Genomic DNA, 12947 nt, shown 5'->3' with positions numbered 1-12947 from the left:
GGCGCCGAGAGCGGAACGGCCTTCGCGCCGGCGGGCGGTGGGGGGTCATGAATATTCATGAGGGCGGGGCGAGGGCGAGCACCAGCGAAGCGGGGGGGAGGAGAGAAGCCCTCCGTGGGGGGGCGGGAGTGCCGTGCTGTTGCCCCCCCCCCCCCCAGCGCAGGAATTGGGTCCCCTGTCCTGCCCCACCTTGACCTGTCCCAAGGGGCGGGGAGTCCCAGACCCACCACCACCCCAGGGCGTGAGGGGGGGGGGGTCCCAAGGTGTGAGGTGAGGAGTTCTCTGCCCCTCCCCACCCCACCCCACGGCGTGAGGGGGGGGGGTCCCAAGGTGTGAGGTGAGGAGTTCTCTGCCCCTCCCCACCCCACCCCACCCCACCCCAGGGCGTGAGGGGGGGTCCCAAGGTGTGAGGTGAGGAGTTCTCTGCCCCCCCACCCCACCCCAGGGCGTGAGGGGGGGGGTCCCAAGGTGTGAGGTGAGGAGTTCTCTGCCCCACCCCACCCCAGGGCGTGAGGGGGGGGTCCCAAGTTGTGAGGTGAGGAGTTCTCTGCCCCACCCCACCGCACCCCCGGGTGTGAGGATGTTGCCTGCCCGCTCCCACCTCTCTTTCTCCCTGCCCCACTGCAGCCAAGGCCAGGGCTCTCTGGGCAAGGAAGCAATGGCCAAATGGACAGATCTGATGGGTGTGGCGTGCCCCCCCCCCACGCTCTGAGAGCCACTGCCCATGTACCCCATTCTCACACCCACACAAAGTCCACAAGCCCTCTGCACTTCATCCTCACCAGCTACGCTGGACTTGGTGGCTAAAATTTCAAAGGAAAAAGCAGCAGAGCGAAGACAGGAGAATGAGTTCCTGTAGCTTGAAGCTGAAGTTACCCGCACCTGCTCCTCCATTTCACAAATGTTCTGGGCAAAGGCAGGATTCTTATGTTCCCCACAACTTGGTTGCACCATCAGTGATAAAATTGCTCTCCATCTGCACCCCCATGGTAAAGATGATGAATGCTACAACCTGTGGAGTGATAGCTTGAGCCATGGGAGGCAGTTACTGCATAGAAGCGGGAGTCATCATAGCTAGTTTCTAACCCCGGCTCTGCCATTGATTGCCTGTGTGGCCTTCCTTGGACAAGTCACTCGGGCCTGGTGTTCAGAGGCTCTCTCTATCCCACGGGAGTCAGCGGTACCTCTGAAAATCAGGCCTGAAAGCTCCACCCTTGCTTGGGAACGATATGACTTTGCCTGCCTTCGTACATCGCTCTTTTGTCTACGGCTGAAAAGCACAGTCAGTGCCAAGCGTGACGAATCATTAAAAGTGTCTCTCCCCTTTACAGCAGTGGCTGGCTCCAGGGGCCCCTCTGAAAGAGGATTTCACACGGACACCATGGTGATTATTTGTAAACGTCCCCCTGAGAAGAGCAAAGACGCCACCAACGCTTCCTGAAAGCAGCACAAAATTGCGGGGGTCTCCCTGCGGATGAGGGAGAGTCTGCCCGTGCAGCGTTCACACCGCAGGCAATCCCCGTCAGCCCCTCGCTGGACGGGGGGGGGAGAGTGTGGACCACGTGGTGCCGGAACTACATTTCCCATGACCCGCCTGCAGAGCATGGGGAGTGGAAAGGTCATTTCCGGCGGGGAACGCAGAAAGCAGCGCGCACGTGACTACCGCGTCCTGGCCCTTCCCTGGAGTGTCAGGCCGGTCTGCTGTAGAGGTAGGCGCGCGGGACAGGTGCCACGTTGCAGGGCTCACTCGCCTCTCGGGCTTACTTGGTAATGCAGGATTCTCCCTCTCCGATCCCGCCAGGGAGGGAATGGGGCAGGCTTCACTGAGCATGTGGGGCTAGGCTGGAAACCCTCGCTCTCCCCCTTGGGCCTCCCTGCAGTTCGGTCCAAGGCAGCATGAGACCGGTAACAATCGCCCCTCGGGAAGTGCAGTGGCAGCAGTAGCGAGCGAACAGCTGTAAAGGAGACGGGGGTGCGGGGGAAGAGGGTATTCTTAGCGAGCGATCTTCCACTACAAGGATCCCTTTCTTGGTTGGGGGAAAACTCAGGGCCTGGCAGGTCTAGAGGCCTTGTCTTTCACAGTAGGTGGCTGAGGGATGTGATATTTCTGCTGGGTTGGGAAGGGCTTTCTTGACTTTAGTACATTGGATGTGCATGTTTGTCCTGAATAACACACAGTTCTATGGCACTCTGTGATTGCTCAGCATTTTACAATGCAGTGTAAGACTCAGTATCCCTGTCTTACAGATGGGGAAACTGAGGCCCAAAGTCATACATCAAGTCAGTGGCAGAGCTAGAACCTAGATTTCCCCCCTTTGTTGTTCCATCTTATGAACCATGTAGTACTCCAGAACATTGGATAGATGCATTTTATACAATGAAATTAATATATTAAAGTTCTAACCCCTTCCATCCCAGAGGATCCTAAAGAGCTTTATAGACAGACAAATTATTCTTGTATTGGTTGATCAAGGACACCATAGCAAATGCTTCTATTTACAGAAAGTGCCTTGGCAACTTAAAGTGGCTGACAGCTCTCTCTAAAAAATACAATACAAAAGCCTCATGGTTTTGGTGACAAAACTCTGCAGTGTAGACAAGGCCTACGAATGTACACGCATACACAAATGCATGGAATAGTTTAACAGGTCTAGGGTAAGTAAATTCTATCTTAAGCTAATCAGAAGTGTTTCGAATGAATTCATGGAACTACAGCAGATCCTTTCACGCACTTTATTAAAAGAAATGCATAACCCAGAAGCCATAAATAAAACACCGTCACAGCAATTCATCCACAGGAACAAGAGCAAATAAAAAGGGAAAAAAATAGAACTAGTGATATTGATTATTCCCCTGAGCATAGATTCCTGTAGGTTGATTGTTTGCATTATATCTACTTTGAGCAGCTTCTGCTACAGTAGTCTCCTCAAGGAGAAGCTCTGTGGGTCTTGCTAACAGGAAGGCAACTGGCATGCAACTGATGTGCTTCAATACAAGTATTCAGGAAGCTGGGCAGGTAAAGTTGTTTTCTACCACAATCAACCACCTTTGTCTAGGAGCACAAATGAGATTTTAGAGTCAACTTGACTTATTCAGGGTCTCTAGGAGGAGGAACGAACGACTCAGAATAATGCAATGTGCCTGTGCAGAGCAGGTAGATCTTTGATTGGCACTAAGGGATGGATGGTCCTGTGGATGGGGGTTGAAGAGAGACTCTAGATAACTATGAAGGAAAGGAGCTCTTCCTGGGAATGAGGCCATTTGCCAGGTCACAGCGCACCCCCCAGCGCAGGGCAGATCTCTTCTTTTCTGTAGGCACCAGATAGTTGTTGGGGACATAGATGTGTTGAGACCTGGTTGGGAGGTCAGGCTTGTAGAGCATCTGTTCTCGGATGCCCCAGCGCAGTTCCTTCCTGTGATCCTCCCCTGGTATCCGGAATGACTCCCAGTCCCGCTTGTACTCAAAGTACCGGGCTACCCGGTCAATCTTCCCACGATTACGGCCTTGCTGCTCTAATCTTGGAGGAATGAAGGATTTAGGTTGTCCAGCCATAATCAAGTCTTGTTCATAAACTGGAGAGCCCTGACCATGGCAATCCTTCAGAAGAAATGGGGGGTCTCCATGAGAGCCACTGCGATGAGGAAGATCAAAGTAAAACTTTCTATGGGAACTGTGGTTCGGCTCGCTTTCCACCTCTGAAGCGGTGTCTTCCTGGTGGGGGTGTAGATGGAGCAGTCTGTGTCTCAGGTCTGAGGTCTCAGGGTCACTTTCAGCACTGGTTTCTGGTTCACTGGTGACAGACTCATCAGACACGTGTACCTCTCCATCAGGCATCCGCCTCAGAACTTTCCTCTTCATCACTGGCTTTCTGGGTCCTCTAAGTCCCTCCGAGAGGGTCTCTGGTTGCACGCTGTGTTCTGCCTGGTGGTGCCGCATCAACAGATGAAGAGATGGCCTGATCCCAGAAGTCACAGATGCTTTACTGTAGGGGTCATACTGAGTTGGAGCATAGGTTCCTCTCAGGCTATCTCCATCTCCTTGCTCTGCGCAAAGTTGGGTAAAGGCCATAGCAGCTGCTGCCATCCGCTCTTTATGGTTCATAGTGGCCCATCTATACTGATCTGGTCCTATCTGTGCCTCCATGATTTCACCTGGGCTGGACTGATTGTCACTTATTCTGTAAGAGTAAATTGTAATTAAGTTCTTAGTACATCTGAACTGATAGATACAAAAGATACTTAGAACATTAAAATCAGGCTCTAGACCACTTACCAGTGACCATCTGAAAGCTAAAAAGGAATTTAAACAAATGAGTAAGAGCTAGTGAAACTGAAAAGAGTAGAGCAATGAGAATCCTGTATGGATCCCCAAATTTACCCTTCACTTTGAACGATACTTCCCTACAGATGCTTTTATGTCAGATGCAGACAAATAGCACCTATAGTGTAGTGTCATGCCCCAGTGTCCCTTTTGAAGCCAATATTAGAATTGTGCCATATAAGAATTTGCAGTGATATTCAAACAGCAAAGGGGTAATTGCTATGGGTTAGTTGTCCTAGCGCAAGGGACAGTTACAAAGGTAATAGCTAAGTATGAAGCAGAATAAGATTAACTCTTTGGTTTTGTCTAAAGTGGAGAGGGGCGGGGGGGGGTATTAGTAACTTTTTCTAGTGTGATTCTGCCTTGTGTGAGCAAGGACAGTTTATTTACTAGCTGTGCTGACTCCAATGGGGCACCCTAGAAACGTTTTACTAGCACAGATAATGGAAAGGCCCACCCGTGGGAGGTCACCTTGATACCAGATACCTAAGGCAAAGCTGGAGACTGCAGTTGAATTGAATACTAGGAGACCTCAGTCCATAGTAGAAGCCAAGCTAGGGAACATTTAGGCTGAAATTTTCAAAGTCACCTCGGGGATTCACATTAATTCTACGAGCAACTGGGCACCGAATCCATTAGACAGCTTTGAAAACTTGAGCTTTAATAATGTCAAAAGAAGCTAATTTGAAGGAAAGACGACATAACAGATGGTTCCGTAAGACTAACAGGCATTAACAAGTTGCCTCACATGCCGATGCTAGCAGAGCAGGGGCTGATGAAAATGAGGATTGTTGCTTGGCAGCTCTGTACAGGATCCCAAAAAGACTACATGAAAGCTTGGTATAGATGTGACTGGGCCTACACAGTAGATCTGATATAACAAGTAAGTGGAATGAGGGACATGAGATTAGAAGAGTTGAAAGGATTAATTACACTGAGTAAGGAAAAGCGGTCACAGCTAAGCCCAGCAACCCATATGGTAGGTCAGAACATGGGATATGCAAGGCACTGAGGAATGTTAGAAGGCCAAAGCCAGTACGTGAAGTAAATTCTCAGATGGGTAAATGCCAGAGGCAGATTTATACTAAATCTAATAGGAAGTAAAGAGACACTCAGACTTGCTAATCTCCTTACTCTTCTTCTGCAGACACTGAGGCGCTACCAACGGATCCCAACTGGGATATTCACCGGAATTTTCAGTATGGCAGACCGGGGTATGGAGAAAGATAAAGGAGAGGGACTACTGAAAAGGGTGCAGGAACTGGAGGAAGAAGTGAAGAGACTGCAAGAGAAACTCTTGGAGGGCAAGGAGGGCACCGACATAAAAAGGAACCCTTCAGCACTGGGGAAAACTAAGAAACGCCAGCAGCGGCCATTTGATTTTAGTGCCTATGGCCGGAGACACGTGGCACTAAAGATTGCCTACCTGGGCTGGGGATACCAGGGTTTTGCCAGCCAGGAGAACACCAACAACACCATTGAAGAAAAACTGTTTGAGGCGCTAAGCAAGACCCGGCTGGTAGACAATAGGCAGACTTCCAATTATCATCGCTGTGGACGGACAGACAAGGGGGTCAGTGCATTTGGACAGGTCAGTACCCAAGGCTGCAAGTTCTCCCAGCTCTTGCAGCTATGAGAGATTCTGCCTTAATTATGCTGTGAAATCTAGGTGGAGGGCATATAGTCCTCTAGGATAATTCAACAGGCTTTATTCAACCCAGTGTTGAGCACGGAGGATAAGAACATTGTCCCAGTCTTTAAAAAGATACTAATTTTTCCCCTCTGATCTGAAAATGAACATGGTAAGAAGCATTTCTAGTATGTAAAAGGACACTCAGCAAAGAGAGCCCATAGTTAACTTTGTGCTCAGCAATGCATTTAGTCAGCAATTCACAATGGACATGAATGATGGATGACACTTAGGGCTTGTCTACTCAGTGAAGCTAGTGTGAAATAAGTGAGGGTATGACTTCAAAATTCAGTGCTCTTCTGTACTAACTCGCCACATGGACACTCACTCAGCACACAGGCACTCTTATTGTGGAGTAAGAGCATCCATTCTGGAAGCAATGGCAGAATAGCTATTCTTGGCTATTTCCCCTTGTAGACAAGCCATTAGCTTGAAACTTAGAACAATGCTAAGCAAAATTACAACTGCACCAAGTGTCCCAAAGAGTCATTAAGACATGTTGTTGACTTGGTTAAATTTTTATTCCTTTAAAAACAAATGAAAAAACCCCTCTTGAAACTAATGAGAATGGTCTCCAGTTGACTTTGGTCTTGTCTGCATTCTGCTTTTGTCCTGGTTAACTATGGTTAGGAGTGTGGGGTTCTTAATTAAGTAGTAAACTCAGTATAACCCCTAGCATGGAGGCAGTTTTACCAGTATAGCTATTCTGCTAGAGCAGGGGTGGGCAAGCTTTTTGGCCCGAAGGCCACATTGGGGTTGCAAAACAGTATGGAGGGCCGGGTAGGGAAGGCTGTGCCTCCGCAAACAACCTGTCTGCTGCCCCCTCCCACTTCCTGTCCCCAACCCATCTGTCCGTCCCCCGCCTTGTCCCCTGACTGCCCCCCTCCTGGGACCCCTGTCCCTAACTGCCCCCCCCCCCGCCCAGGACCCTACCCCCTATCCAACAACCACACCCCCCCCATCCAACTGTCCCTTGACTGCCCCCCAAGATCTCCGGCCCCTTATGCAAACCACCCCCACCCCTTATCACACCGCTCAAAGCGGCAGGACAGGCTTATTGGAAAGCCTGGGAGGTGAGCGGGCACAAGCCACGCAGTGGCGTGGCTGTGGGGGAGGGGCCAGGGGTAGCCTCCCCAGCCTGGAGCTCAGGGGCCGGGCAGGACAGTCGCACGGGCCAGATGTGGCCCACGGGCCGTATTTTGCCCACCTCTGTGCTAGAGAAGGCAAGTAAGCACCTTTATACCAATATGATTACATCAATGCTGGGCCAGCTGTACTGCTTTAACAATATTGGTAAAGTTATAGTACAACTGTGTTTAGACAGGGCTTTAGTCTCACTGTACACTTCAGCCGGAACACAACAGGATACTATATCAGTGGGTAAAAGCCCCACTTCTGTCAGTGGTTTGAACTCAAACCGTCTCGATAAGGGCCAAAAGCAGTTTTTGTTTGCATGTAGACTAGCCATGATCTACCAATAAGTTGATCTGACGCCAGTGGACAACTGTCTGTATAAACCATCACAAATTGGCACCCTTGTTGAGGTTAAGCAGTAAGTTAGCCATGGAACTGAACTAAGTTGCCATCTGAGCTGTAGCTCACAAAAGCCTATGCTCAAATAAATTGGTTAGTCTCTAAGGTGCCACAAGTCCTCCTTTTCTTTTTGCGAATACAGACTAACACGGCTGCTGCTCTGAAACCTGTCATCTGTGAGTGTGTTTCCTCCAGGTCAAGGTTGAAAGTATTCTAAGATACCTATATATTCCATGGATTACTAGGACTTTGAGGGCTGTTAGTCTATCACCAAATCAATAACAGTGCAGCAAACTGTTAGCTCACTCCAACCACCTCCAGCAGCTGTAATTATATACCCTTCAATAGGGACTACTGGTAGGTCCAGTTATTAAAGCAAACCAGAAGATCAGTGTCTCTTCCAGAGGTCTTGAACGTGTTTGTTTTAAAACTGAGTAATTGGAAGCTTGCTTTGCCTATCTTGAGGGAGTCTGAGTGTAATCCCCTTTTTCCAATCCTACAGGTGATTTCCCTGGACCTTCGCTCAAGCCTTTCAGAGGGAAAGAAAGTGAATGGTCATGAGGGTGGCTTGGAAGACAAAACCAGTAGTCCTGCCAACGAAATCCGCTACACCCATATCCTAAATCGGGTGCTCCCTCCCGACATACGTGTGTTGGCATGGGCCCCTGTAGAACCCAGCTTCAGTGCTAGATTCAGCTGCCTCAAGAGGACCTATCGCTATTTTTTCCCTCATGCAGATTTAGATGTGGCCCTCATGAATGCTGCAGCACAAAAATACGTGGGGACCCATGACTTCCGGAACTTGTGCAAAATGGATGTAGCGAATGGCGTGACAAACTTCCAAAGGACTATTCTCACTGCACAGGTGCAGCTGGTGGATAGAGGAGGGGAAACTGGGCTACAGGACCCTTTCCAACTGTACCAGTTTGAAGTCACAGGCCAGGCATTCCTCTATCATCAAGTCCGTTGCATGATGGCAATCCTCTTACTAATTGGACAGAGGATGGAGAATCCGGAGATTATTGATGAGCTATTGGATGTAGAGAAGAACCCTCGAAAACCACAGTACAGGCAAGAATTACCATGATGAATCCTCAGAATTTCATCTCAAATTTATGCATCTTAGTCCCTGTTTCTGAATCTAGCGCCATAAGTGCCCCGCCACGCTTCCTATCAGCATCCAAGCAGCCTGTCACTATCAGTCCTAGAGTGAGATGGAAGACAGTACTTCCAGTGTCAGCCTGTTACTTAACGTACCCTCTTCATCTTCAAAGCATGCCCTTGAGAAACTACTTTTCCTGTTGCCTCAGTGTTTAAGCTTTGGCTCTTCAGGCAAGGAACATGAAATTCTTGATAAGTCTTATTCCTTAGGACCTAGTAAAAATGTAAGGTTCAATGAGCTGCTGACTTGACAGCTCTTATACAAGATAGCAGTGAGCTAGTCATAGTCTTTTCCACTGAAATCAGTGCCATCACATTGGATCTGCAGTCTTGTGTTCTAGGTTTTTCCCAAGTCACTGCATTTTGTTTTAACTTCCTGCTGACTGTGCCTGTGTACAGTTAGGTAATGTCTCCTCCTTTCCTCTCTGCAGCATGGCAGTGGAATTTCCTCTGGTTCTGTATGACTGCGAGTTTGAAAACATCCAGTGGATCTACGACCGAGAAGTTCAGGAGTTTAATGTTACTCACCTACAGCAACTCTGGGCCAATCATGCAGTCAAAACTCACATGTTATATAACATGTTACAGGGGCTAGACTCTGCTGTCATACCCCTAGGAACAGGTAGGAAAATTGTTCTGTAAGTATGCCTAACACATAGAAGTCATGTAGGGATAAAGGCTAATTCCTGAAATGAGTAGCCTGGGTTGTTTGAGAGATACCAGCATCTGACTTGTGTATGTTACAGGCCTAGAGAAGAACAGAATGGTCCTCTGGAGAGAGGTGAAGCCCCCAGTCCATAACCAGGTCAGCAGTTTCATCGAAGGGGTGAAGGCCCGCACTTACAAACCTTTGCTGGCTCGTCCCAAGTGCGAAGGCTTGGAGTCCCGGATTAATCACTTTGTGCGCAGGGGACGTATTGAGCTGCCACACTGCGGGGAGAAAGAGACTGGAGCAGACAAAGAGGAGCACCTAGAAACAAAGAGAGGCCACGGTGACAGTGCAGAAAGAGATAGTGAGACTCCAGGACAAGCTGCCAAGCGAGTCTGTGTGGACACAGAGTCCAAGAGCTCTAAATGAGAACTGGTCACGTGATAGCAGAAGCAGGACCATCTTTCAGTAATGGGGGGGGGGGGGGGTGAGTGGTCCCCTAGGATTTTAGGAAACGAAACATTTGGGGGTGGGAGGAAGGGCACAGAGGAGAGGAATCCTTTTTAAAGGTGCAATTCTGCACCTACTTTTTAAAAATATTAACTTCTAGGGGGCTGTTGAAATATGGTAATATAGTGCAGAGGTTCTCAAACAGGTCCATGGAACATGCTGGGCATATGGTACTTGTTTTGTCTCCTTTTTACCAGCTGCTAAAATGCATTAAAAATAGCTAACATTGCTTTTCCATGCAAGCAATGGCTGTATTTGCCACAGGAATATCATGTGATTGAATGGAAGAAGTGGTGCCCCGCGTAATTGAGGACAAGTGGTTGAAACAATATTAGTGTGATCCAGACTAGGAGAGTGAAAACGCCTACCCCTAGGGGGTAAACTGCTAGCTTACCTTCCGACTACACTGTTTAAGTGTGCAGGGCACTAGTGTGAGAACCATCATTATTTCCTTTCATCCCTCAATTTCTTCAGCCCTTTCATGCTGCACTTTCTGCTTAAGCACTTTGCACATGGAAGAGTTACAGCGTGAAACAGCTAGCACCCTGGCCAGGGTCCCTTTTCAGCCAGCTCCATGGGTAAAGTGCTGTCTCAGGAACTGCTGCCAGGCTCCTGTTTGCTACACACAATGCATTTTGGTGGGTAGTACCCAAAAGTGGGAAGTATGGCAAGTGTCAGGATGCATATGTATGGCAGGTGTCAGGATGTTTGGAGGAACCCATGAATTTTGTAGGTTCCTTCCCCTTCATTCCTGCAGGCTTTATTTAGTTGAGGAAGGTAAGATACTTAGAGGCTACTAGGGTCACAGCTCTGTGGAAGTGTAAATGCTTTGGGTAACAGTGCTGATCATGGAGACTACCTCCAGGCACCTTAAAAGTGTCAGCATGAGACTAGGGAGCAAGGAAGTTTGAAAGAAAGTTAATTAAAAGAATCATGTCAGAAATAATCAGCTTTTTCTGGAAGCAAATAGGATACGATTTCAGATGAAACACTTGTCCCAGTTACAAATAGTGTGGGATGGACAGCAGGAAAGACCGAGAAGGCTGGAGAAATTATTTTGGAAAGGAAGAGCCTGTACTGCAGGAGAAGAAATGAAAGGCAATAGTGGAATGGCCATGTCAGGATGTGACAATGTCTTAATTTCTGAATCAGATCATTAAACACTTTTCAGTTTTAAACTAAGGACTAATTTGGCAATCCAGTGAATTTTACTAGTTGTTTCAAATGCTTTGTTTTTCCCTATGAAGGAAACAAGCACCTTTATGACATTGTAATTAAACTACAATTTTAGATGAGATGCACTGGAAGGAAATTGATGTGACTGTACAGAAAGTTCTGCCCACAATCCCAAAGGAGCGAGCCACAGTAATAACTAGTGAAAGGTATAATACCCAGTACTGGAGAAAGGTACCTACCACAGGCCCTGAACCCTGTCTTTAAAGGAATTTAGGCACCCATGCTCTAAGCAGTCTTGCAACTGCTTCCCTTCTTACACGCTCATAGAAACTAACGTTGACATCAACAGGACTATGTTCATTTGAACTATGGCTTTTTCCTCAACTAGCTCAATCCTGCCCTAGGAGTACCAGCATCCTAGTAGAGAGAGAGACTCTTGATTTCTCAGTGTTGGACTTCTTTACATTAGGCCACCTGTGGGGCAGTCCCACCCAGGAATGTGCATATGCCTTAAAACTACTCCAGCACTATGTTGGTTTGTTGAAAAGCTAAGTTTCATAACTCCTATAATTACAGGGCAACAGCCTGCTAGATTCAATCGCAGCATTTGATACCATGTTCAGGAGTGGAATGTCAGGTATAGAGGAAAGGATAATTAAATATTTGTAGCAGTGGTTGAGTCTGGAACATCGGATGAAGTGAGCTGTAGCTCACGAAAGCTTGTACTCAAATAAATGGGTTAGTCTCTAAGGTGCCACAAGTCCTCCTTTTCTTTTTGTCAGTATACAGAGGAACACGGCTGCTACCCTGAAGCCTGTTCAGCAACCTAAGTCTGTCAAGGGGAACAGTGCATGTTCTACCCACAACCCCCCCTTTCAGAGGGTTTATTTCAGTACTGTCAGTGCATAAAGTAATCTGTAGAGGACAAAATGGCTTAAGCATGCTAAGCTTGTGCTGGACATTTTTCGCTATGAATAAACAGGCGGAGGCGGCCCTACATTTGGCCCCATCCCCACCCCTCTTTAAAAAAATCTGCCCTGGATTTAGGGGGACAAGAGGCTCTAACTCTGTGTCACTTCTGCCTTCCCGAGCTCGATAATTTCACTACCAGCGGCCGCCAAGACCCTCGGATTAGGCGTCATAAGACGGTGGGAGGACAGCCAGCACCCCGCCGGAGCTACGGCTCAGGATCGGCGCCGGCCCCCTCTGAGCAGAGGGGCCCAGTCCCCCCCGCGCGCCAGAGGCCCCCGGACATTAGAGCCTGGCGGGGGGGCGGATCGGGCCGGGGCGGGGGGGCGGATCGGGCCGGCCAGAGGGGCCCCGGGGCGGCGAGGCGCGCCGGTGTCCTCCCGCTGAGGGCCGGGCCCGGGGCCTCGGCGGCGCCCCGGCAACCCCAGCGGGGCGGCGGGGTTGCAGTCAGGGGCAGGGCGCAGAGGAGGCCCGGCTCAGCGGGGGCCGGCCCGGGGCCCGCAGCAGCCCCCCGAGCCCGGTCGTGGCAGGCGGGACTCCGGTTCCAGGCCGCCGCTGCCGGGGCCCTGCCCGGGAGGGGCCCGGTGACCCTCCCCCCACATACCTGTACCGCGCCCGAGAAACTCCAGGCCCCGTCCCCGCGCAACGACCGTTACCGGCTCCTGCCAACGGCCGGCAGCTGCCAACGTTTAAATCGCGGGGCGGGCCTTCCTCGAGGCCGCAAAATCCACCGTTCTCATTGGACCGCCCTCTGTTAAAGTCCGCCTCCCGCCGCCGCATGCTTCGCTTTCATTGGGCGCTTTGCCTCAAAACGTCATCCCCGGCTTTTCTCCTCCCATTGGGTGCCGCGCTGGCGGCCCCGCCTCCTCCGCGCTGCCTCGAATTCTGATTGGGGGCGATCGGTGTCACCTCGCCCTGTCGCTACCCATTGGGTGAGT

The 12947-nt window shown here is 49.7% G+C and overlaps 2 protein-coding genes across 6 annotated transcripts; one reads left to right on the top strand and one right to left on the bottom strand.

The window, feature by feature from the left end:
* Positions 1–1633: 1633 nt before the first annotated feature.
* Positions 1634–11794, top strand: PUS3 (pseudouridine synthase 3). Of its 3 annotated transcripts, none has more exons than XM_084611607.1 (5): positions 1634–1709; positions 5469–5912; positions 8047–8615; positions 9137–9327; positions 9452–11794. In XM_084611607.1, the coding sequence occupies exons 2-5, from the start codon at positions 5523–5525 to the stop codon at positions 9781–9783; spliced, it is 1482 nt and encodes a 493-aa protein (XP_084467733.1). In that variant the 5' UTR covers positions 1634–1709; positions 5469–5522; the 3' UTR covers positions 9784–11794. The 3 variants fall into 3 exon arrangements, with proteins under 3 accessions (XP_084467733.1, XP_084467734.1, XP_084467732.1); XM_084611608.1 differs by having other exon boundaries at positions 1651–1767; XM_084611606.1 differs by lacking the exon at positions 1634–1709 and adding an exon at positions 2918–3016.
* Positions 3016–12891, bottom strand: HYLS1 (HYLS1 centriolar and ciliogenesis associated). Of its 3 annotated transcripts, XM_084611615.1 has the most exons (3): positions 9554–9620; positions 4274–4290; positions 3016–4178 (listed from the first exon to the last, which is right to left on the bottom strand). In XM_084611615.1, the coding sequence occupies exon 3, from the start codon at positions 4142–4144 to the stop codon at positions 3224–3226; it is 921 nt and encodes a 306-aa protein (XP_084467741.1). In that variant the 5' UTR covers positions 4145–4178; positions 4274–4290; positions 9554–9620; the 3' UTR covers positions 3016–3223. The 3 variants fall into 3 exon arrangements, with proteins under 3 accessions (XP_084467741.1, XP_084467739.1, XP_084467740.1); XM_084611613.1 differs by lacking the exons at positions 4274–4290; positions 9554–9620 and adding an exon at positions 12614–12891; XM_084611614.1 differs by lacking the exon at positions 4274–4290 and having other exon boundaries at positions 9554–9652.
* Between the last annotated feature and the right edge of the window lie 56 nt (positions 12892–12947).

Source organism: Lepidochelys olivacea (assembly GCF_965140295.1).
Source record: "Lepidochelys olivacea isolate rLepOli2 genome assembly, chromosome: 22".
In the NCBI taxonomy this organism is placed as follows: domain Eukaryota; kingdom Metazoa; phylum Chordata; order Testudines; family Cheloniidae; genus Lepidochelys; species Lepidochelys olivacea.
This window is presented reverse-complemented; position numbering and strand designations above follow the sequence as displayed.

What these genes read in the sequence shown, in the direction of transcription:
- PUS3 (XM_084611606.1), top strand. Translation starts at nt 2,972, where the DNA reads ATGCAACTGATGTGCTTCAATACAAGTATTCAGGAAGCTGGGCAG. An exon ending in GGGTCAGTGCATTTGGACAG is followed by an intron (nt 5,913 to 8,046) that starts GTCAGTACCCAA and finishes CCAATCCTACAG; the next exon opens with GTGATTTCCCTGGACCTTCG. An exon ending in CCTCGAAAACCACAGTACAG is followed by an intron (nt 8,616 to 9,136) that starts GCAAGAATTACC and finishes TCCTCTCTGCAG; the next exon opens with CATGGCAGTGGAATTTCCTC.
- HYLS1 (XM_084611613.1), bottom strand. Translation starts at nt 12,789, where the DNA reads ATGCGGCGGCGGGAGGCGGACTTTAACAGAGGGCGGTCCAATGAGAAC. An exon ending in GTTTCTCGGGCGCGGTACAG is followed by an intron (nt 4,179 to 12,613) that starts GTATGTGGGGGG and finishes TTACTCTTACAG; the next exon opens with AATAAGTGACAATCAGTCCA.